The sequence below is a fragment of the Salmo salar genome, chromosome 15 (assembly GCF_965601325.2).
Source record: "Salmo salar chromosome 15, fSalSal1, whole genome shotgun sequence".
NCBI lineage: Eukaryota > Metazoa > Chordata > Actinopteri > Salmoniformes > Salmonidae > Salmo > Salmo salar.
In genome coordinates, this window is record NC_138305.1 from 96,656,880 (window position 1) to 96,682,348 (window position 25,469).

General features: G+C 41.6%; 1 protein-coding gene across 1 annotated transcript; it reads left to right on the forward strand.

Moving 5' to 3' along the window:
- The first annotated feature begins 1,603 nt into the window (after positions 1 to 1,603).
- On the forward strand, positions 1,604 to 25,299 carry LOC106572614 (adenosine deaminase). The gene is made up of 11 exons (XM_014146953.3): positions 1,604 to 1,773; positions 11,215 to 11,276; positions 11,863 to 11,985; positions 16,964 to 17,107; positions 17,368 to 17,483; positions 18,305 to 18,429; positions 19,570 to 19,641; positions 21,685 to 21,786; positions 24,058 to 24,125; positions 24,306 to 24,435; positions 24,704 to 25,299. Exons 1-11 carry the CDS (start codon positions 1,606 to 1,608, stop codon positions 24,806 to 24,808), a joined length of 1,215 nt encoding a protein of 404 aa, XP_014002428.3. The 5' UTR covers positions 1,604 to 1,605; the 3' UTR covers positions 24,809 to 25,299.
- Positions 25,300 to 25,469: the final 170 nt, after the last annotated feature.

Here is a 25,469-nt window from a genome sequence, read left to right on the forward strand (position 1 = left end):
ACATACCAGGCAGTGATGCAACCGGTCAGGATGCTCTCGATGGTGCAGCTGTAGAACTTTTTGAGGATCTGGGGACCCATACCAAATCTTTTCAGTCTCCTGAGGGGGAAAGGTGTTGTCATGCCCTCTTCACAACTGTCTTGATGTGTGTGGACCATGATAGTTTGTTGGTGATGTGGACACCAAGGAACTTGAAACTCTCGACCGGCTCCACTACAGCCCCGTCGATGTTAATGGGGGCCTGTTTGGCCCTCCTTTTCCTGTAGTCCACAATCAGCTCCTTTGTCTTGCTCAAATTGAGGGAGAGGTTGTTGTCCTAGCACCACACTGTCAGGTCTCTGACCTGATCTCTCCCTATAGGCTGTTTCATCATTGTCAGTGATCAGGCCTACCACTGTTGTGTCATTGGCAAACTTAATGATGGTGTAGGAGTCGTGCATGGCCACGCAGTCGTGGGTGAACAGGGAGTACAGGAGGGGACTGAGCATGCACCCCTGAGGGGACCCCGTGTTGAGGATCAGCATGGCAGATGTGTTGTTGCCTACCCTTACCACCTGGGGGCGGCCCATCAGGATGTCCAGAATCCAGTTGCAGGGGGAGGTATTTATTTATTGAGCGAGTCACTGGTAATCCCTGCTTTAGTTTTTGCTTGTAAGCAGGAATCTGGAGGATAGAATTATGGTCAGATTTGTCACATGGAGCAATAACAGCTAGTTTTCAGTTTTCCCCTCCCCAATCAGACTACTCCCAGACAGTCCTGGCAAAATTCTTGCTTGAGAAATTGTTATTTGCTAAGAAACTATTTTTGTTTCTTTTTGACCATTTTAAATGAAACAATCACAGTAAGGTATTTAATTGTTACCCAAAAATGATATGATATTGAGATAAAAAATAGCTGCATTGGACCTTTAAAAGGCATATGAAGAAGACAAAAGGGATCCATCGAACACATTTGGTGTGTCATCATAGTGGTCTCTGACTTGTGGTCTCAAAGGAATAAACTTAAAAATGCACTTTTTTTCAATGCTGAATTTAATGTTACTTAGAAAACAAAGTTTTAGTATTTTTTTTATTTGTATTTTGTATTGTAATGTATTTTTTTGCAAACATCCTTTCTGTTTTTAAAAGTAGATAATCTAGTAATCATTTAGTAAAGTAATCATCTAGTTTTTCAAATGTATCTGTAATCTGATTACAATATTTTTGCTGGAAATTCAGGTACATTTTTGTTTTGTGTAATCAGATTACATGTAACTGATTACATGTATCACTTCCTCCTTTCCCTGGATGTATAGGACTTGGTCTGGCTACAGTAGCTCTGGACAGGCCATAATTAGATCATTGGTAAACCTCTAAACATTTGGCCAACGATTAACCTACTGTATGCTGCTAATCCTACTCACCACAACTAGTCTACTGGTTACACCGTGGAAACATTGTTACCGTGAAAATGTATCTGTAGACCTAATTATCTGGTTACAATACCTTGTATAGTATAACGGTAGATAAACTCGATTTGCTAGCACGTTTATGACAATAGGCCTAATTGCATGCTGTTGTTGGGGGTAGGATCAAGGCGTGTCCCATGTCCCATGCGAGCTAGACATGTATATAATGGTAGTACTGAACGCTATTCGAGTCCTGGGCGTGACAAGCTTGAAGTTGCGCCTCTCATTCTGTGCTATCAGCACTTTCACATTCACCAGCAGACACAGGAGAGCCTTCACAATGGCAGAACACTTGACTGAACAAATAGTATTTAACAAACCAAAGGTAAGTTGTATTTGACGACTAATGTATCAGGCAAAATGACAGTTGCATTAAATTATTCATTATCCTGTTTACTCATTCATTATCCTATTATTCCTCCTCAAACTTGTCACCATGTAGGCTGTACTTCGTTCCGTAATGATAGGGTTTGAGGACGCTCTTTCATTTGTTTCTACATTCTAAAATCAAGGAAACACGTGGTTAGAAGAAACGAAAAGTAGAAAAGTAGAATCTGTGTGCCGTTCCTGTAGCCTATTCATTTGCATCAATACCTAGCCAAACGTTTTAAGAAGATCCTAACTAGATGCATTTTCTATTGATACATTTTCTAAAGTGTTGTGTGGTATTTTCACACTCACTTGGGTTTTACATAGCATGTAATACGTTGAGCATTAGATAACATTTCACTGTAATTATGGATAAGCATTGGTGGTGCCGCCTCTTTCTATAGGCAGACTAAGCGCGCTAGGCGTCGGGCATCAGGTTAGAGCGTCAGTATATTTCCACTTATGTCAGTCACTCAAAGCTTTTACATTTCTAGGTGAGGTAGTCTAGCCAGCTATCTAACCCTTGTATGAGGCCTAATCATCACCAAATTACCAACCAGTGACGAACGGCAGGAAAAATGTTCTCCGCCCCATGGTAAAAATATTAATAATTGCAGATTGCTTTAAAACTGAAACACAGCCTCCCGACCAAATCTCGCCTAGCGCCCCAGAAAGGCTAGAGGCGGCTCAGGGTGGTGGGATTGGCAGGTGCATTTACTAGTGGAGCCAGATTGATTGATGTGTCAAGCCCATGAAGTCTACTGGCTGTGTTTAGAGCGTCAAATAGACTAGGGGTGACACTGTAGGCCTATATAACACATATATACCATTGTTTAAATATTAAATGGTGGACAAATGCATCAAAAACACCAGTAATAAGATAGTTTGGCTGTTAAAGCTGCTTTGTTTTTGATTATAAGCAGTAGGCTACTCTACTTGTTTCAGTGTTGCCTTTTTAAACTGATGTAGGGGGTAAATGAATCTTGGTTATCCAAAAGTAATGTCTCATTTAGAATCTGCCCACGAGAGATTAAGGGTAAGCAAGCTGCTGTCCGGGTATCAGGAAGATATTTTATTGTTCCATTATTCAGAGACAATGGTAATGTGGTTGTTTTTGCTGTCAGAATCCCCAGCCCCAACACACAACGTACAGACAACGTACAGACAACACACAACGTACACACAACGTACACACAACGTACAGACAACACACAACATGCTGGGAGCAGCACAGGGTCAGCCACAGAGCAGTGACCCTGGAGCAGGTTAGGGGTTAAGTTTCCTTGATCAAGGGCACATCCGCAGTAGGTGGAGAATGCCTAGTGAGTGCTCGATTGATTTGTATGTATTATGGATCCCCATTAGTTCCTGCCAAGGTAGCAGCTACTCTTCCTGGGGTACAGCAAAATTAAGGCCAGTTATACAATTAAAAACATTACATTACATTTCACAACACATCAAGTGGGTTTCCTCAGGCCACTACTCTACTACCACATATATACGATAGTGTGTGTGTGTGTGTGTGTGTGTGTGTGTGTGTGTGTGTGTGTGTGTGTGTGTGTGTGTGTGTGTGTGTGTGTGTGTGTGTGTGTGTGTGTGTGTGTGTGTGTGTGTGTGTGTGTGTGTGTGTGTGTGTGTGTGTGTGTGTGTGTGTGTGTTGCTCAGACATGAGGACATTAGCTCAGGAGGCCAGGGGTAATAAAGACATAGTTCAGGGCCCGTGTTCATGAAACGTCTCAGAGTAGGAGTGCTGATGTAGGATCAGTTTGACCTTTTTAGATCATTATGTATAACATGGACAGGAGGGACCTGATCCTAGATCAGCACTCCTAGTCCGAGACACAAGATACTGGCCCAGGGGTAAGAAAGACACTTCAGTAAATACTGATTCTAAGTCTTCTTGAACATATACCACCCTGAAGCACCTGCACACAAACAATAGTGCCCTTTGGAGTCATGGTCCTGAGTCAGCAGAACATGCACATTGGGAGGAGCTGATAGCTGATAACAAGAAGCGTAATGTGTGTGTGTGTAGTCATACAGTAAACAGGGATGGACAACCTTGAAGAGTGACTTTGAATGACTTTGATAACATCTTGATTATCTACCAATAACTGAATGTATGGGACGTGATGAGCCTGAGCTCAACCATCCATGCAACAGAAACAGAACTATGTGAAGTTATGTAATGCCTATACATTACACATGTCACATTGTTTGAAAATTAATTGTCGTGCAGTAATCATGGCTGTTACGTAAAGTTGTGTAATGATGGCTGTGACACAAACAAAATAAGGTTGTCGTGCTGTTATAGACACACATTTATAACAACAAGAACACAGATGATTAATAACAGTTTCTTCCATTACATTTATACCTGTTGATAGATGAAACAGGTTAAATGCTTTGTATTGGTCATGGTTAGTAAAGTAGGAAAACACAGAAGAATAGCCCATGAGGAAATGAGTTGTTACTACAATGCCAGAAGATGACTTCATCTGTAAATGACTGAAACAGCTGTCATAGATCTGATCTGTGTATGTATTTAAACACTGTCCTCTTCAAGACTCTACACACACACACACACACACACACACATGCAGGGAGGCAAACACATACAGTTGAAGTCGGAAGTTTACATACACCTTAGCCAAATACATTTAAACTCCGTTTTTCACAATTCCTGACATTTAATCCTAGTAAAAATTCCCTGTCTTAGGTCAGTTAGGATCAAGTTGGGTGAATTTTGGCCCATTCCTCCTGACAGAGCTGGTGTAACTGAGTCAGGTTGTAGGCCTCCTTGGTTGCACATACTTTTTCAGTTCTGCCCACAAATTTTCTATAGGACTGAGGTCACGGCTTTGTGATGGCCACTCCAATATCTTGACTTTGTTGTCCTTAAGCCATTTTGCAACAACTTTGGAAGTATTCTTGGGGTCATTGTCCATTTGGAAGACCCATTTGCAACCAAGCTTTAACTTCCTGACTGATGTCTTGAGATGTTGCTTCTTATTGCTATATTGCTATACACATAATATTCCTGCCTCATGATGCCATCTATTTTGTGAAGTGCACCAGTCCCTCCTGCAGAAAAGCACCCCCACAACAGGATGCTGCCACCCCCGTGCTTCACGGTTGGGATGGTGTTCTTTGGCTTGCAAGCCTCCCCCTTTTCCTCCAAACATAACAATGGTCATTATGGCCAAAAAGTTATATTTTTGTTTCATCAGACCAGAGGACATTTCTCCAAAATGTACGATCTTTGTCCCCATGTGCAGTTGCAAACCGTAGCCTGGCTTTTTTATGGCGGTTTTGAAGCAGTGGCTTCTTCCTTGCTGAGCGGCCTTTCAGTTTATGTCGATATAGTACTTGTTTTAATGTGAAAAAATATATACTTTAGTACCTGTTTCCTCCAGCATCTTCACAAGGTCCTGTGCTGTTGTTCTGGGATAAATTTGTACTTTATGCACCAAAGTACGTTCATCTCTAGGAGACAGAACACGTCTCCTTCCTGAGCGGTATGACAGCGGCGTGGTCCCATGGTGTTTATACTTGCGTACTATTGTTTGTACAGATGAATGTGGTAGCTTCAGTTTGGAAATTACTCCCAAGGATGAACTAGACTTGTGGAAGTCTACACATTTTTTTGTCTGAGGTCTTGGCTGATTTCTTTTGATTTTCCCATGATGTCAAGCAAAGAGGCAAGTGAGGTGTCTGTTTCTCAAACTAGACACTCTAATGTACTTGTCCTCTTGCTCAGTTGTGCACTGGGGCCTCCCACTCTTTCTATTCTGGTTAGAACCAGTTAGCTATGTTCTGTGAAGGGAGTTGTACACAGCATTGTACGAGGTCCTCAGTTTCTTGGAAATTTCTCACATGGAATAGCCTTCATTTCTCAGAACAAGAATAGACTGACGAGTTTCAGAAGAAAGTTATTGGTTTCTGGCCATTTTGAGCCTGTAATCGAACCCACAAATGCTGATGCTCCAGATACTCAACTAGTCTAAAGAAGGCCAGTTTTATTGCTTCTTTAATCAGAACAATAGTTTTCAGCTGCGCTAACATAATTGCAAAAGGGTTTTCTAATAAAATGATAAACTTGGATTAGCTAACACAACGTGCCATTGGAACACAGGAGTGATGGTTTCTGATAATGGGCCTCTGTATGTCTATGTAGATATTCCATAAAACATCAGCTGTTTCCAGCTACAACGGTCATTTACAACATAAAAATGTCTACACTGTATTTCTTATCAATTTGATGATATTTTAATGGACAAAAAATTTGCTTTTCTTTCAAAAACAAGGACATTTCTAAGTGGCCCCAAACTTTTGAACGGTAGTGTACATATCCATTGCTATTCCAAAGTGGACTGAATAGAGATGCAGTAACAGTCATGTGAGACCTACACCCTGGACATGTTTTCAGAGTCAGTGTACAAAGTGGTTGTTGACAAAGAACCTTAGCGATGCATTATAGGCACACTGTAAGGCAGAGGAAGCTGAGTACACGTGGGGGGGAAATGATTGCATCACTCTGCCAAGAATTGCAGACAAATGATGAGTGAGTGCGTGGGTGGATAATGTGTAATGTGCTGGAAATTGAATAAAACATGTGTATTGACTTAGTGAAACCTAACACAAAAGATAATGGTTTTGTGAGACAAGATTACAGCTGCTGCTGTAAGTTCTTAAAGGCAGTTCAGTGTACTTTGATGTAATTTTACTCGGGTGTGTAGAACACTATGTAGCCTACCTCAGAGCTCTAAATTTTAATTTAATATAGCTACTGTATGTATGGAGTGTTTAGATAGTTCCATATGGAAAAAAAGTAGAGCCTAAATGTTTCACAGGAACAGAGTGTTTCCTTAAATTCCATAAGGTGACATCTAGTGAGAAATAGTTGTTGTGTTCAAACAGTTAGGGTTCAACCTGCATGCTACCGGTTGCAAGGCAATTATACAGTAGACCAATTCTGTGCCAAAGATTGTACGCGTATGTCCAAGAGGTTGTGCTAGAAAAGCATACCATGGGGTCAGTCTATACTGTACATTCACATAGTTGATTGTGGACAGTAAATTGAGATGAGATGGCGCCGACTGAGATGGTCGCCTCGCTTCCCGTTCCTAAAAAAACTATGCAGTACTTTGTTTTTTTATGTATTATTTCTTACATTGTTACCCCAGGAAATCTTAAGTCTTATTACATACAGCCGGGAAGAACTATTGGATATAAGAGCAATGTCAACTTACCAACATTACGACCAGGAATACGACTTTCCCGAAGCAGATCCTCTCTTCGGACCACCACCCAGGACAATGGATCTAATCCCAGCAGCTGACCGAAAACAACGGCGATGCAGAAGGGGCAGATGGAGAGGTCTTCTGGGCAGGCTTCGTAAACGGGCACGTCGCTCACCGCTCCCGAGTATACTACTCGCCAATGTCCAGTCTCTTGACAACAAGGTAGACGGAATTTGAGCAAGGGTTGCCTTCCAGAGAGACATCAGAGACTGTAACATTCTCTGTTTCACAGAAACATGGCTCTCTCGGGATATGTTGTCGGAATTGGTCCAGCCACTGGGCTTCTCCATGCGTCGCACCAACAGAGATAAACACCTTTCTGGGAAGAGGAAGGGCAGGGGTGTATGCTTTATGATTAACAGCTCATGGTGCGATCATAACAACACACAGGAACTCAAGTCCTTCTGCTCACCTGACCTAGCATTCCTTACAATCAAATGCCGGCCATTCTACCTACCATTCTACCTACCCCTCAAGCGAACACCAAGACGGCACTCAAGGAACTTCACTCGACTCTATGTAAATTGGAAACTATTTACCCGGAGGCTTCCTTTATTGTAGCTGGGGATTTTAACAAAGCAAATTTGAGATCAATGTTACCTAAATTTTATCAAATCAAATCAAATTTATTTATATAGCCCTTCGTACATCAGCTGATATCTCAAAGTGCTGTACAGAAACCCAGCCTAAAACCCCAAACAGCAAGCAATGCATGTGAAAGAAGCACGGTGGCTAGGAAATCTCCCTAGGAAAAACTCCCTAGAAAGGCCAAAAACCTAGCATATTGATTGCACGACACGTAGGTCTAATACTCTCGACCACTGCTACTCTAACTTCCACGATGCATACAAAGCCCTCCCCCACCCTCCCTTCGGACAAATCCGACCACGACGCCATCTTGCTCGTGCCGGCTTATAGGCAGAAACTCAAGCAGGATGTACCAGTGACGAGAACCATTCAACGCTGGACTGACCAATCGGAAGCCACGCTCCAAGATTGTTTTGATCACGCGGACTGGAATATGTTCCAGTCAGCCTCAGAGAATGACATTGATCTATACGCTGACTCGGTGAGTGCGTTCATAAACAAGTGCATTGGAGATGACGGTGACTATTAAAACCTACCCTAACCAGAAACCATAGATGGATGGCGACATTCGCGAAAAACTGAAAGCGCGATCCATCGCATTTAACCATGGAAAGAGGTCTGGCGATATGGCTGAATATAACAGTGTAGTTATTCCCTCCGCAAGGCAATCAAACAAGCGAAATGCTGGTACAGGGACAAGGTAGAGTCTCAATTCAACGGCTCAGACACAAGACGTATGTGGCAGGGTCTACAGGAAATCACGGATTACAAAAACAAAAACAGCCACGTCACGCATACCGACGTCACGCTTCCAGACAAACTAAACACCTTCTTTGCCCGCTTTGAGGATAATACAGTGCCACCATTGCGACTCGCTAACAAAGTCTGCGTCCCCTCCCCCCCTCTCCTTCTCAGTGGCTAACGTGAGTAAAACATTTAAACATGTTAACCCTCACAAGTCTGCTGGCCCAGACGGCATCCCTAGCCGCGTCCTCAGAGCATGCTCAGACCAACTGGCTGGTGAGTTTACGGACATATTTAATAACTCCCTATCCCAGTCTGTTGTCCCCACATGCTTCAAGATGACTACCATCGTTCCTGTACCCAAGAAGGCAAAGATAACTGAACTAAATGACTACCACCCCGTAGCACTCACTTCTGTCATCATGAAGTGCTTTGAGAGTCTAGTCAAGGATCATATCACCACAACCTTACCGGCCACCCTAGACCCACTTCAGTTTGCATACCGCCCCAACAGGTCCACAGATGACGCAATTGCCAATGCACTGCACACTGCCCTATCCCATCTGGACAAAAATAATACCTATGTAAGAATGTTGTTCATTGACTACAGCTCAGCATTCAACACCATAGTACCCTCCAAGCTCATCATCAAGCTGGAGGCCCTGAGTCTCAACCCCTTCCTGTGCAACTGGGTCCTGGACTTTCTGACGGGCCGCCCCCAGGTGGTGAAGATAGGAAACAACATCTCCACTTCACTGACCCTCAACACTGGGGCCCCACAAGGGTGTGTGCTCAGCCCTCTCCTGTACTCCCTGTTCACCCACGACTGCGTGGCCATGCAAACCTCCAACTCAATCATCAAGTTTGCAGACAACACAACAGTAGTGGGCTTAATCACCAACAATGACGAGACAGCCTACAGGGAGGAGGTGAGGGCACTCGGAGTGTGGTGTCAGGAAAACAACCTCTCACTCAACATCAACAAAACAAAGGAGATGATCGTGGACTTCAGGAAACAGCAGAGGGAGCACCCCCCTATCCACCTCGAAGGGTCAGCAGTGGAGAAGGTGGAACGTTTTAAGTTCCTGGGCATACACATCACAGAGAAACTGAAATAGTCCACCCACACAGACAGTGTGGTGAAGAAGGCGCAACAGCGCCTCTTCAACTTCAGGAGGATGAAGAAATTTGGCTTGTCACCCAACACCCTGACAAACTTTTACAGATGCACAATGGAGAGCATCCTGTCGGGCTGTATCACTGCCTGGTACAGAAACTACACTGCCCTCAACCGCAAGGCTCTCCAGAGGGTGGTGCTGTCTGCACAATGCATCACTGGGGGCAAACTACCTGCCCTCCATGACACCTACAGCACCTGATGTCACAGGAAGGCCAAAAAGATCATCAAGGACAACAACCACCCAAGCCACTGCCTGTTCACACCACTATCATCCAGAAGGTGAGGTCAGTACAGGTGCATCCAAGGCCATCAGACTTTTGACATTTTAGTCATTTAGCAGACGCTCTTATCCAGAGCGACTTACAGTAGTGAATGCATACATTTCATGCATTTAAATTTTTTTTTTTTTTTTTTTATAATTTTTTTGCACTGGCCCCCCGTGGGAATCGAACACACAACCCTGGCGTTGCACACACCATGCTGGCATTGCAAACACCATGCTCTACCAACTGAGCCACAGGGAAGGCCGTCACTAACAGGGAAGGCCATCACTAACTCAGAGAGGCTGCTGCCTACATTGAGACCCGATCACTGGACACTTTAATAAATGGATCACTAGTCACTTTAAACAATGCCATTCTAAATAATGCCACTTTAATAATGTCTACATGTCTTACATTATTCATATCACATGTATATACTGTATTTTACACCATCTACTGCACCTTGCCTATGCTGCTCGGCCATCGCTCATCCATTTATTTATATGTACATATTCTCATTCACCCCTTTAGATTCGTGTCTATTAGGTAGTTGTTGGGACTTGTTAGATTATTTGTTAGATATTACTGCGCTGTTGGAACTAGAAGCACAAGCATTTCGCTACACTCACATTAACATCCGCTAACCATGTGTATGTGACCAATAAAATTTGATTTCATAAATTATACCTCAAAGTATACTACCTTGACAGCCTAATGCTGATATTTGTCTGTCAAGTCCTTGGTTTCCTGTCATACCAATGTCAGTAGCAGGGGTCATGTCACACCGTAATTATCACACTCATGCTAAACTCGTTATATAATAACCATAATGGTATTCCCTTCAGGAGCCAACCTGTCAGACACGTTACGAGAAGATGCTAAAAATGGTTTCGATCTTTTCTGCCGCTGTTCTTGGAAGATTAATTTCCCTAACATTGCCTATAATTTTCACATTCTCAATCTCAACCAGTGTGTGCCTCGGACTGTCACAATATTACAAAAAACGATACATAAAAATACCTTCCCTTTACAATCGAATCCCATGGTCATGGTTAATTTGTTGTAACTCAGGCTTGGGGTGACCACAGTCAGTCTGCCCTGTAGTCAGCTGGTGTAATAGCGGAGCTGTCAACATTTAGCACTTTCATTTGTCAGTGTAACTCGTGGCTAGAAAAAGGGCCAGAGCACTCAGTTGCTCTTCTTTGGCATCACTGGCCTTTTCACTGACTGCACTATGTTTGGTGCCCAGTCATGCGAACTGCGTATTAAAGTACATTTTGTTTTTTCTTATAATTATTTTGTCATATTATTATCTTCAGATTGAGCTGCATGTGCATCTTGATGGCGCTATCCGAGTGGAGACGATCTTAGACGTTGCCGAGTAAGTTCATAAACCTGTTGAGTTCTTAGCATTTTTCTTTTAGTTAAATAATGTGTTAAAATTGGTTTTGCCAGTTCTCTTGAATCATGAATGGCCAAGTACCCTTGACAAAAAGGCTGTTTAGGTTCAAGTGACATACAATGTTCTTCAGTGTTTGTGTTTGGAACATGTAGGTCTAGTTATGGGGCTCTTTTTGAACTCTTTAAGTCCTTAATATAATAAATTGAAATAATAATAATAATAATTTTATTTGTATAGCGCTTTTCAATACAAGTAACAAAGTGATTCACATAAAATAATCAATTAAAATCACTAAGAAACAAACAAAGATAGTAGGTAGGAGAATTAAAAAAAAACATTTAATTAAAATAATACATATAAATAATATATTAAAAGCATCTTTATAAAAGTGTGTCTTCAGCACGGATTTAAAAAGAGGCATTAAATCTGGCAGTCCATTCCAAAGTCCAGGGGCCCTAATGGCAAATGCCTGGTCTCCTTTCATTTTCAACCTAGAGAAATGAACATTGAACAGCTGTAGCTAAATATTGCTGAATGTACTTTTAAAGTCCTCTGTCTGACCCAGGCGACGTGGGATTACCCTGCCTGCATGCACAGTGAAGGAGATGACACACATCTGTGTGGTGCACCAGCCTGCCACGCTCACAGAGTTCCTCGGCAAGTTCGCAGAGTACATGCACATCATTGCGTAAGTACCCTGAACATAAAGATAGATATGAGATAATTAGATGCTGACTACTGTACTAACCACCTGAACTTTTGGTTTCATTTACATTTTAGTAATTTAGCACAGTGGTTCCCAAACTGTGAACCAACTTTTTTAAGGAACTCTGTCCGGCTTTCAACTCACTCTTGAAAGTTGTAATAGTAGAATGCACAAGTTGCAATTTGTAAATTGGGTAGTGCATCACCAGTTCCTCTTGTCATGTTAGTCATTGCATACCTTAGAGAGATATTTATAACTTGTCAGAAATGTCCAGATCAACTAGCCCACATCAGCTAACGGTGCTGGAAGGGTGTTTCTCGATGCTGGAAGGGGTTTTCTTATCATTATCACAGAGGGGTTATCTTATCATTATCACAGAGAGGGGTTTTCATGGACCCAGATCTATTTGTGCCAATAGCATAACAATGACCATAGGAATTGGTAAAACAGCAAAAACAGATCTGGGAACAAGCTAAGGATGTCAAACTCAAGAGTGAGAGTTTGACAAATATCTTGATAAATGAGTGTCAGGGTTAGTTTACTTCATACTGGTAGTGTTACAGGATAGGAGGGTCTCAAGAAGACGAGAGAGAGAGAGAGAGAGAGAGAGAGAGAGAGAGAGAGAGAGAGAGAGAGAGAGAAAGACACAGGGTATAGAGGAGATGGACCCACTGGTTGCCCTCTAGGTTACAGAGAGCTGGTAGTCCCATCCACCAAACTACCAGGTGTGAAAAAGGGAAGGGACTCAGGGGGTATGCTAATTTGGTACAGAGCAGACCTACAGAAACTCCCTCTATTAAATTAATCAAAACAGGAACATTTTACATTTGGCTAGAAATTCAAAAGGAAATTATCTCAATAGAGAAACATTTCCTCCTGTGTGCTACCTATATCCCCTCACTAGAATCCCCATGCTTTAATGAAGACAGCTTCTCCATCCTGGAGGGGGAAAGCAATAATTTCCAGGCCCAGGGACATGTACTAGTCTGTGGCGACCTAAATGCCAGAACTGGACAAGAACCTGATACCCTCAGCACACGGGGACAATCACCTACATGGAGATTACAACATTCCGCCCCCCTAACTACGACAACGTAACAAAAACAGGTCACAATTCCTGCAGCTCTGTCGCATGCTGGGTATGTACATACTCAATGGTATGCTTCGAGGGGACTCCTACGGTAGGAACAACTATAGCTCATCTCTTGGCAGTAATACTGTAGACTACTTTATCACTGACCTCAACCCAGAGTCTCTCAGAGCGTTCACAGTCAGCCTACTGACACACATATCCGAACACAGCAAAATCATAGTCTACTTGAACAGAGCAATACTCAATCATGAGGCATGAAAGCCAAAGGAACTGAATAATATTAACAAATGCTATAGATGGAAGGAAAGTAGTGTGGCAATCTACCAAAAAATCTATTAGGCAACAACAAATTCAATCCCTTTTAGACAACTTCCTGGACAAAATGTTTCACTGTAATAGTGAAGGTGTAAACTTGGCAGTAGAAAACCTAAATAGTATATTTGACCTCTCAGATTCCCAATCAAATCTAAACATTTCAAATCTAAACATTTCAAATCTAAACATTTCAAACAACAATGACAAATGGTTTGATGAAGAATGCAAAAACATAAGAAAGAAATTGAGAAACCTGTCCAACCAAAAACATAGAGACCCAGTAAACATGAGTCTACGCCTTCACTATGGTGAATCACTAAAACAACAAAGAAATACACTATGGAACAAGAAAGAACAGCAGGTCAGAAATCAGCTCAATGTAATTGAAGAATCCATAGACTCTAAACACTTCTGGGAAAATTGGAAAACACTAAACAAACAACACAAAGAGTTATCTGTCCAAAATGGAGATGTATGGGTAAACCACCTCTCCAATCTTTTTGGCCCTATAACAAAGAACAAACAGCAAAAACATATACATGATCAAATACAAATCTTAGAATCAACTATTAAAGACTACCATAACCCACTGGATTCTCCAATTACATTGAATGAACTACAGGACAAAATACAAACCCTCCAACCCGAAAAGGCCTGTGGTGTTGGTAGTATCCTCAATGAAATTATAAAATATACAGACCACAAATTCCAATTGGCTATACTTAAACTCTTTAACATCATCCTTAGGTCTAGCATCTTCCCCAATCAACAGAAGTGGAGACAAATTTAACCGCAATAACTACCGTGGGATATGCGTCAACAGCAACCTTGGGAAAATCCTCTGCCTTATCATTAACAGCAGACTCATACATTTCCTCAGTGAAAACAGTATACTGAGCAAATGTCATATTGGCTTTTTACCAAATTACCGTATGACAGACCACGTATTCACCCTGCACACCCTAATTGACAAACAAACCAAAGCAAAGGCAAAGTCTTCTCATGCTTTGTTGATTTCCAAAAATCTTTTGACTCAATATGGCATGAGGGTCTGCAATACAAATTGATGGAAAGTGGTGTTGGGGGAAAAACATACAACATTCTAAAATCCATGTACACAAACAACAAGTGTGCGGTTAAAATTGGCAAGCACAAACATTTCTGTTATCAACAGTTACATGGTGTTGGAAGTCGAGAGTCTATGTACTTGTATGACGGTGATTCATTGGTGTTGTTGCCAGCAATGCAATCAATAAGCTTTTAAATAACACTTAAGACCAGTCTTGATTGATCTTCTTCCTGGTTACTGAGTGGATGTAATGCAGGAGCAGGTCATGATGCAGGCAGGTGTGTCTGTGGCAACCAACTGAATTTACAGAGTCTAATTGGTCATTATAGATATCGTTCCCATTACAACACTACCTTATGTTTAACCCTAAAGCTATCAACATATTTCACATTTTGACCCCAAGATGGTACTTTTGAAAAAAGCAACAATCATAGTAAAATCTAACCTCAAATTTCACCCACTGCTGAAACTAAACAATGTATTAAAAGACAACATTTTCTGTGATGGATCAGCTCCATACCAGACTAACCAGTAACTTTCCACAACCAGTGGTGGAAAAAGTACCCAATTGTCATACTTGAGTAAAAGTAAAGATACCTTAATAGAAAATTACTCAAGTGAAAGTCTCCAAGTAAAATACTACTTGACTAAAAGTAAAAAATTACGTGGTTTAAAATATACTTAAGTATCAAAAGTAAACGTAATCGCCAAAATATACTTAAGAATCAAAAGCGAAAAGTATAAATCATTTCACATTCCTTATATTAAGCAAACCAGACTGCACAATTTTTTTATTTTAATTTACGGATAGCCAGAGGCACACTCGAGTGACTCTGCCAGATCAGAAGCAGTAGGGATGACCAGAGATGTTCTCTTGATAAGTATGTGAATTTGACCATTTTCCTATCCTGCTAAGCATTTGAAATGTAACAAGTATTTCTGGGTGTCAGGGAAAATGTATGGAGTAAAAAGCACATTATTTTCATTAGGAATGTAGTGGAGTAAAAGTATAAATAGGAAGTAGTGTACAGATACCCCAAAAAACTACTTACTACAACACTTTAAAGTATTTTTACTTAAGTACTTTACACCACTGCCCACAACCAGTATGAAAAGTATGACCAGTGATGACCCAATGATGGTTTGTAATAGCAGCCAGGGAAGCTGCTAGCTGGCAGTTATGCTGAATGAAGCATTCTTTAGTAAGGCCTTCCCTTGAAAAGCTGTGTTGTTGCATCTGGTGCTTCCCCACTACACGACAACAACATGGGGAACTTGCTAGCTGTGTTTGGCTCATGCAGAATTGTTGTGTGTGTTGGCGGATAGACCGGCACAGAGGGGGGGTCACAGGGGGTCAGGGGGAGGGACAACAAGCATTCAGACCAGGCATGTTAAAAACAGGCATTCACATCTAGTGTAAATGCTGGTCTTTTTTACAAAAGTCAAAAAGCAACAGAAAGGGAATTGATGCTAGATATATCTGTTCCACTGAGTTTGCAGACATTTCCCACCCCTCCAACCAAAATACCCATTGCTCCACAGGGACTTTTACAGAAATGTGTACTACAAAACAGAATGATATGTACTCAAAATCAAATGAAAATTACAAATGACTATAATATTCTATTATTCCCTATGTCAGGGTTCCCAATAGGTGGAACTCAAGCCAAATATATATAAATTATGATTTTTGTTGTTGGACATAAATGGCTGTAAAATCCCCAGGAAATCAGCTCCAAGTTATTTTAATTTAGGAAATATGTCAAAAACTATATATGTTTGGGCTTCTTGCGGTCAATTTGCAGTGTAGGTCTACAAATTATTTTGAATTATGTTCCTGCCCCAGGACCATCCACTCAAAAAAGAATTGGCCCGCGGCTTAATTTAATTGGTGGCCCCTGCCCTATGTCATCCCTCAAATACTGTACACAGGCTGATCTTATGTCCTTTACCTTCATTATCATACAGGGATAATGATAGTCATCTTCTCCTGCTGACAGTCAGTCATATTGGCAGTAGCAGTGAAGGGCTCAGTGCCAGTCAAGTTCAGGTCAGGGGTCACAGGGAGCATTGGTTCAGCCACTTGGCCCTCTCTGTGACAGTAATAGTCCTCCTGGCGTGGCGTGCTGAGGATTTACCATCAGATTACCCTCCTGCCATTCAGAGAAACACTACCATGTAATACCATGCAATACCCAGTACTAACCCTGTAATACCCTGTTACTAACCCTGCAGGCCAAGAGGGAAGAGACGCAAAGAAAAGTGGGCTGTTCCTAGAACGTTTCCTGTATTTTATGTGTCGTAAATTGAAATATAGCTTCTTCCAACATCTTCATTTGTAACTGGATGAGCATAATGTGATGAAATCTAAAGCAAATGTAGGGCCTTTGCTGGTGACTAATACTATTCATTACCTGCCATAGTTGAGTAAATATTTATGTTGTTTCTCTTGGGCTTCCTCTGATTTTCTGTGACCTTTCCAGTGGCGACAGAGAGGCGATCAAGAGGATAGCCTATGAGTTTGTGGAGGACAAAGCCAAAGAGGGGGTGATCTACGTTGAAGTCAGATACAGCCCACACTTTCTGGCTAACACTGACGTAGAACCCATTCCATGGAACCAAAAAGAGTATGTAGATGATACTATATGTTTCTGAGCCGGTAAAGTAGCTGACAGAAAAGCATACCTTTGAACATACTGTATGTGTGATTGATGTCACTTTACTATATGGACATGCGCAATACAGTTCTTTGAGTTACTTGTGCTCTCCGATTGCAGTCTTATATTGGTCATGTAGGTATCTGTTCTTAGAGATAAAAAAAATGTGACATCGCAATGCATTGAAGAGTTCTCTGTGTGTTGGTTTCACTCTGTCTCTCTTCCCCCAGAGGTGACTTGAGCCCAGATGAGGTTGTTCGCTTGGTGAACCAGGGTCTGGCCGAGGGAGAGAAGGCATTCAACATCATAGCCAGGTCCATTCTGTGCTGCATGCGCCACATGCCAAGTAATGCCCTCACGGTCCTGTCCTGTCTGTCTGTCTGGCCCAGCACAGCCCCTCCTTATTGACTGCCTCTGTCTGTTTTCCTGTCTGTAGTCGTCTGTCTGTGATCCTCATCACACTAAGTTGCAGGCCAAACATCTCCCAGTCAAAAATACTCACTATACTTCCTGTTTTGGGCATTGTGTGTCTTTTTTCATTCCATCCCCACTCAATGTTGATCTATATGTGAGGATGGTGTGATGCTGTGCTTATTATTGAGTTTTCACCTTAGCTAATGTCACCATTTGCTGACCCTAATGCAGACAGTAAAAAGGGGCTCATTTGTGTAAAATATCACTGAATTAAAAATTGCAAGCCAAATCTCCTATGCTACAGTCCAGAATAGAGCCAGCAGTAAAGTAATTTGGTTGTATGTAACTTTCTGACTTCACAGAGCATAGTATCTGTTTTTGTTATTACATGCAACAAAATACAAGTGGCTACTTTAGGCAAACATTCCAGTGAACAGTTTTCTGTTGTCAGTATTTTATTTTTTGTATTTTGTTCTGCTTTTGTTAACGTTAAGTTTGGAACTGAACAATTTGACCTTTACAACCATTGCTTTCCACCAGCTTTCACGGAGATGCTTGACATGATTCACAATGTCTCTCATTCGCAGCAGCAGATATTCAGATAACCTTTAGGTCATAGATCTAGCATGAAAACATTTCACAAACATCCACACAAATCAAACATCCTGCATTTTATAACAACCTGTCTCTGGGTCTTTGACCTCACTGGGTTGCTGCTGTCCTGTAATAAATGTGTGTTGTTGCGTTGCACAGGCTGGTCCATGGGCGTGGTGGAGTTGTGTAAGAAGTACAAGAAGGATGGAGTGGTGGCTATTGATCTGGCAGGAGACGAGTCACTCAACTGTGAGGCCTACCCAGGACACAGGATGGCCTATGAGGTAACTTACCACTGCCCAACTTTGAACCCTCGTGTTCAATTCATTCTGTAGGTGCTGTAGGCAACTCTTCCATGCATGCATGGTTCATGGCCACGATACAAGACAATAGGTAGCCTCAGCAGGATATGAGGCTAACCACTTTCCTACTGAACGCTGTCATGCTAATTTTTATTGCTTAAAAAGGTGGCAGATCACCCCCCAACTTGCACAAGAATTTAAAATGTGTGACACAATGAAAATATATATATATATTCACATTTATATATATATATATATATATATATTCACATTTGACACTGTTGGCTACCCGTTGTCAGATAACAGAGTTAAAGTACAACCGATCTTTATTAGGGCTATTGCAGAACCTCAGACCTTAAAAGGCCTACAATTGGTTGATTTGTTTTATAACTAGCCAATAATTTGCACCTTATCATTATAACTCATTAACTCTATACATATACCCATAAATGGAGACCTGAAGGTCGCTTTAGACAAACAGTTGGAGAGGTCTGCAATTTCTTGCAACAGAAAACTCTCTCAAGAACAATAACTGAATCAGTGAAACTATTCACCGTGTTCCTGATGACCAAATTTAGGCATTTTGTCCAAAGTATGCCACTTAAGTGTTTCAGCTGCATAGTTTGTTCTCTCTCTGGTGGTTCCTGAATTAAACACACAGCCATTCCCCCCAGGATAACATCTGGGAACACTGTGCTAAGGTCAACCAGTGGCTGAAGTGATAAATGTGGACATCTGTTTAAATCATTAGTGACGAAGTCCAATTCCAAACACTAGGAGTCGGAGAATTGACATGCTCTTAGTAGCGTGCCACACTGATACTAATACAGACAGTTATGAATGTACAAGCTCTAGATTCAGAGGTCTTAAATTCTAAGCTGGGTTTTGTCAAAAGCAGATCTGACATTTCTCAAATGTTTGCGAGATGCAATTCTTACCAATCTAGCCTTTGGCAAAAAATAACGCATTCTCTTTACCGAAGCATAAGCTCTTGGAATCATGTTATGACTATGTTCATCCATGTATAATGACAGTTTCAAGACAATGGAAGGTATTTCAGTCGGTCAAAGCAAGATGTTTCTCATGTTAACTTGGTGTTGATGTGAGTGACCTTGTTGACAGGAAGCAGAGAGATGTGGGGTCCACAGAACAGTTCATGCTGGAGAGGTAGGCCCTGCCTCTGTGGTGAAAGAGGTGAGCTTCCCTTTCCTGTACAGCCTTTGTGGACCATTAAATATTTCTATGACAGTTCAACTTTTTACTGTGTTTCACTAGTAAGAAAGTAAGTGTTTACATTTGTCAGGAGTTATAAAATGATGTAGAGGAAATGAAATATGAACTAATTCACCATAAGTGAAAAATAAAACATTTGGGCACATCAACACATTCAAGGGTTTCTTTATTTTTACTATTTTCTACATTATTATTCTACAGTGAAGACATCAAAACTATGAAATAATACATAGACTCATGTAAACAAAAAGTGTTAAAACAAATCAAAATACATTTTATATTTGAGATTCTTCAAAGTAGCCACCCTATAACTTGATGACAGCTTTGCACACGCTTGGCATTCTCTCAACCAGCTTCATTAGGTAGTCACTTGGAATGCATTTCAATTAACATATGTGCCTTGTTAAAAGTTAATTTGTGGGATTTCTTTCCTTCTTAATGCGTTTCAGCCGATCAGTTGTGTTGTGACATGGTAGGGTTGGTATACAGAAGATAGCCCTATTTGGTAAAAGTCCAAGTCCATATTACGGCAAGAACAGCTCAAATAAGAAAAGAGAAACGACAGTCCATCATTACTTTAAAACAAGGTCAGTCAATGCGGAAAATTAAGAACTTTGAAAGTATCTTCAAGTATAGTCTCAAAAACCATAAAGCGCTATGATGAAACTGGCTCTCATGATGACCGCTACAGGAAAGGAAGACCCAGTGTTACCTCTGCTGCATAGCATAAGTTCATTAGAGTTACCAACCTCAGAAATCGGCAATTGACTGCAGCTCAGATTGCAGCCCAAATAAATGCTTCACAGAGTTCAAGTAACAGACATCTCAACATTAACTGTTCAGAGGAGACTGCGTGACTTCATGGTCGAATTGCCGCAAAGAAACCACTACTAAAGGACACCAATAAGAAGAGACTTGCTTGGGCCAAGAAACACGAGCAATGGACATTAGACCGGTGGAGAACTGTCTTTTGGTCTGATCAGTCCAAATTTGAGATTTTTGGTTCCAACCGCCGTGTCTTTGTGAGACGCAGAGTAGGTAAACAGATAATCTCTGCATGTGTGGTTCCCACCATGAAGCATGGAAGAGGAAGTGTGATGGTGCTTTGCTAATGACACTGATTTATTTATAATTCAAGGTACACTTAACCAGCATGTTAACAAGCAATATGCCATCCCATCTGGTTTGCGCTTAGTGGGACTATCCTTTGTTTTTCAACAGGACAATGACCCAAAACACACCTCCAGGCTGTGTAAGGGCTATTTGACCAAGAACGAGAGTGTGATGAGTGCTGCATCAGATGACCAGGCCTCCACAATAACCCAACCTCAACCCAATGGAGATGGTTTGGGATGAGTTGGACCGCAGAGTGAAGGAAAAGCAGCCAACAAGTGCTCAGCATATGTGGGAACTCCTTCAAGACTGTTTGGAAAGCATTCCAGGTGAAGCTGGTTGAGCGAATGCCAAGAGTATACAAAGCTGTCATCAAGGCCAAGGGTGGCTACTTTGAAGAATCTAAAAACATTTTTTGTTGTACACTTTCAGTTACTACATGATTCCATAGTATTGATGTCTTCACTATTATTCTACAAATGGTGAAAATAGTACAAATAAACACTTGAATGAGTAGGTGTCCAAACTTTTGCCTGGTACTGTACGTCATAACGTCTCTCACCGAACTGTTATCATGTTATAAGTGACACTGCGTTGTGAAAACATATCTCCCCTTTTATAAGAACGTAAATACGGTTTGTATGTCAGATAGAAATAAGTAAAACAACTGAGTACACAGAGCGCACTAGTCTGTTCATCACTTTCCAATATCACGTCACCCTGGAATTCTTCACTAGCCTATGTGAATTACTTTCTATGGAAGCCATATTTCTAAAATGTCAGGCAACTATGCAACCAAAGACAGCATGTTGCCAGGAATAGCCAGTAGGTCTGTTCGTGAGAGGATATTGACAAAACTGCTTGATGACCAGTATCTCATGACTTCTTCAGGCTGTGGAGGTCCTGAAAGCAGAGAGAATAGGACATGGCTACAACACACTGGAGGACCAAGTGCTGTACAAACAACTCCTGGAGCAGAATATGCATTTTGAGGTAAGAACATACACATTTATATTTCACCTGTAATGTAAAGTAACATTAGACTTTGTACACACAGAATATTACATGATGTATGAGCATACCTCAAAACAAGGCAAATAGATCCTACCATGAATGGAGAGGCTATAAGGACACAGCTGAAGTTTAAACCGACTAGCAAAAAACTAAAAACTGACCTTTACGTTAAACCTAACCAAATCCTTAACCCCCGACCCTAACCTTAACCTAATTTTAATACTTTTATGAAATAAAATATCAGTTTGGGCATCAGGTTGTGGACTTATAGCCTTTTCCTACCATGAAGGCAGCTAGTGCAATGACCTCTGGTGGTCATGAAGAGACATTACACAATCGTTGTGTCCCAATTAATTGCTCCTTTCCCCCAAAGGGTCTACTAGTTTACTTTCCTACATGGATTTAAAGTAAAATGACTGGTACAGTGCATTCGGAAAGTATTCAGACCGCTTGTCTTTTTTTCACTTTTTGTAACGTTACAGCCTTATTCTAAAATGGATTCATGGATTTTAGAAATTGCAGGGACTGGGAGACTAGTCCGGATCGAGGGAAATATGAAAGGAGTAAAGTACAGAGAGAGATCCTCGATGAAAACCTGCTCAGGACCTCAGACTGGGGCGATGGTTCACCTTCCAACAGGACAATGACCCTAAGCACACAGTTAAGACAATGCAGGAGTGGCTTCGGGACAAGTCTCTGAATGTCCTTGAGTTGCCCAGCCAGAGCCCGGACTTGAACCCAATCGAACATCTCTGGAGAGACATGAAAATAGCTGTGCAGCGATGTTCCCCATCCAACCTGATCGCTTGAGAGGATCTGCAGAGAAGAAAGTATTATATATAATACCTCTCTCTCTCTATCTATCTATATATATAGAATACTTTCATGGAATACTTATATAAGTATTCAGACCCCTTTACTCAGTACTTTGTTGAAGCACTTTTGGCAGCGATTACACCTTGAGTATGTCCCTACAAGCTTGGCACACTTGTAGTTGGGGAGTTAATCCCATTCTTCTCTGCAGATCCTCTCCAGCGATCAGGTTGGATGGGGAACATCGCTGCACAGCTATTTTCATGTCTCTCCAGAGATGTTCGATCGGGTTCAAGTCCGGACTCTGGCTGGGCAACTCAAGGACATTCAGAGACTTGTCCCGAAGCCACTCCTGCATTGTCTTAACTGTGTGCTTAGGGTCATTGTCCTGTTGGAAGGTGAACCATCGCCCCAGTCTGAGGTCCTGAGCAGGTTTTCATCAAGGATCTCTCTCTGTACTTTACTCCTTTCATATTTCCCTCGATCCGGACTAGTCTCCCAGTCCCTGCTGCTGAAAAACATCCCCACAGCATGATGCTGCCACCACTATGCTTCACCGTAGGGATGGTGCCAGGTTTCCTCCAGAGGTGACGCTTGGCATTCAGGCCAAAGAGTTCAATCTTGTTTCTCATGGTTTGAGAGTCCTTTAGGTGCCTTTTGGCAAACTCCAAGTGGGTGGTCATGTGCCTTTTACTGAGGAGTGGCTTCCGTCTGGCCACTCTACCATAAAGGCCTGATTCGTGGAGTGCTGCAGAGATGGTTGTCCTTCCGGAAGGTTCTTCCATCTCCACAGAGGAACTCTGGAGCTCTGTCAGAGTGACCATCGTGTTCTTGGTCACCTCCCTGACCAAGGCCCTTCTCCCCCGACTGCTCAGTTTGGCAAGGCGGCCAGCTCTAGGAAGAGTCTTGGTGGTTCCAAACTTCATCCATTTAAGAATGACGGAGGCCACTGTGTTCTTGGGGACCTTCAATGCTGCAGAATGTTTTTGGTACCCTTCCCCAAATCTGCCTTGACACAATCCTGTCTCGGAGCTCTATGGACAAATCCTTCAACCTCATGGCTTGGTTTTTGCTCTGAGAGGTGTATGCCTTTCCAAGGTATTTCCACTTTGTCATTATAGAGTATTGTGTGTAGATTGAGGAACAAATTCATTTAATCCATTTTAGAATAAGGCTGTAACGTAACAAAATGTGGAAAAAGTCATGGGGTCTGAATACTTTTCCGAATGCACTGTATATGGAAAATCCCCATAGCCAATACATTTATTTTAAACTTGTGGGGAGTAGTGAACATGTGCACACTTCAGGAGGAAGGCGAGCTTATTGGGAGGCAACCAAGAACTATTCTCCTCCACTAGCCATGTGTCCGACTACAGCCTAGAATCCTGGCAGACAAGGCTACTGTTCTGTAAGGAAGGAATGCTGTGTGATTTTCAGGTGTGTCCCATATCCAGCAAACTGACTGGAGCCTGTGATCCAGACTTCACCAAGCATCCAGTCATCACGTAAGCCATCTTTCACTACTCATCAAATTCTATGAATGATACTTCTTCTGATAAAGTTTCAACAACCCAATTCCATAAAGATTGTAACAGGCTTTTGGAAGCAATACCTTTTTTTTTAACCGTTTCATTTTTGTCTGGGTTTACTTATCCCCTCTGAATGACGTGTGTGTGTGTGTGTAGCTTCAGAAAGGATAAGGCCAACTACTCCCTGAACACAGACGACCCTTTGATTTTCAACTCCACCCTGCACTTAGACTACAGCACTGCCCAGAAGTACATGGGCTTCACAGAGGAGGAATTCAAGAGACTGGTAAGAAAATACATTTCAACTCTTCCTATTTGGCTTGGCAGCTCAATACCATTAAATATTTAGCCTGGTCCCAGATCTGTTTATGCTGTATAGCTAACTCCTATGGTTGTTAACATGACAATTAATGACCAAAGGAGTTGGGAAGACCGCACAAACAGATCCAGGACCAGGCTATGAAATACTATGCAACTGTTGATCATACCATGAAATACTACAGTATACTCTTCCCTGATGGTTTAATAAGTCTCTCACTCACCTCGTTTTTCAGAACATAAACTCCGCTAACTCCAGCTTCTTGCCTGAGAAGGAGAAGAAGGATCTTGTTAACAAGTTGTACGAAGCCTATGGAATGGTGGAGAACACAGGCTTTTAAATGAAGTACTGATCAGAGCTGCAAAGACAACAACCCAGGCACCAACCACTTTGCCAAGTAAGATAGGTCCTATAGACTATTTGATTCGTCATGCCAACAACTTACATTTCCTTTGGTGGAAATAGGGTTCTTACCCCACATTTTAAAATAAATTGGGAATGCTTCAGGTAAACCAGCTCTAATACCAAAAATTGTCAAAAATGTAATGTTGTAGTCCTAGTTGTGAGCACTAGGTGGCGTACTCTATCTACTGCTGTACTGTTCTCACTTGGTGGAGAGGAAAGCCTACTGAAGTGGTCTTACCGTTTTTAGAATAACTTCTGTAAGATGTTTTTCTCTGAGATAGATTTAGAGTGAAACATTTTGTAATTTTCTATTTTTTGCATTTTACTAATTGAAAAGCAGTTCCATTTAATACATTTCTTCCATTGAGGACAATGACGTTAAAATACGAGCAACATCTACAATAAAAACGCTTTTGCATCTTAAAATTGTCATTATTGAAGGAGTATCAGAATCAACTGCAATATGGACCTTATCTCACTATGGACAGTTTAGTTCAAATGTAAAACCACTTGAGTGGCAGCTCTTACGGAGCAGCAGCATATCTTACTGGAAAATAACACACTGGACCCAGGAACATAGAGCTTGCTCATGAGTA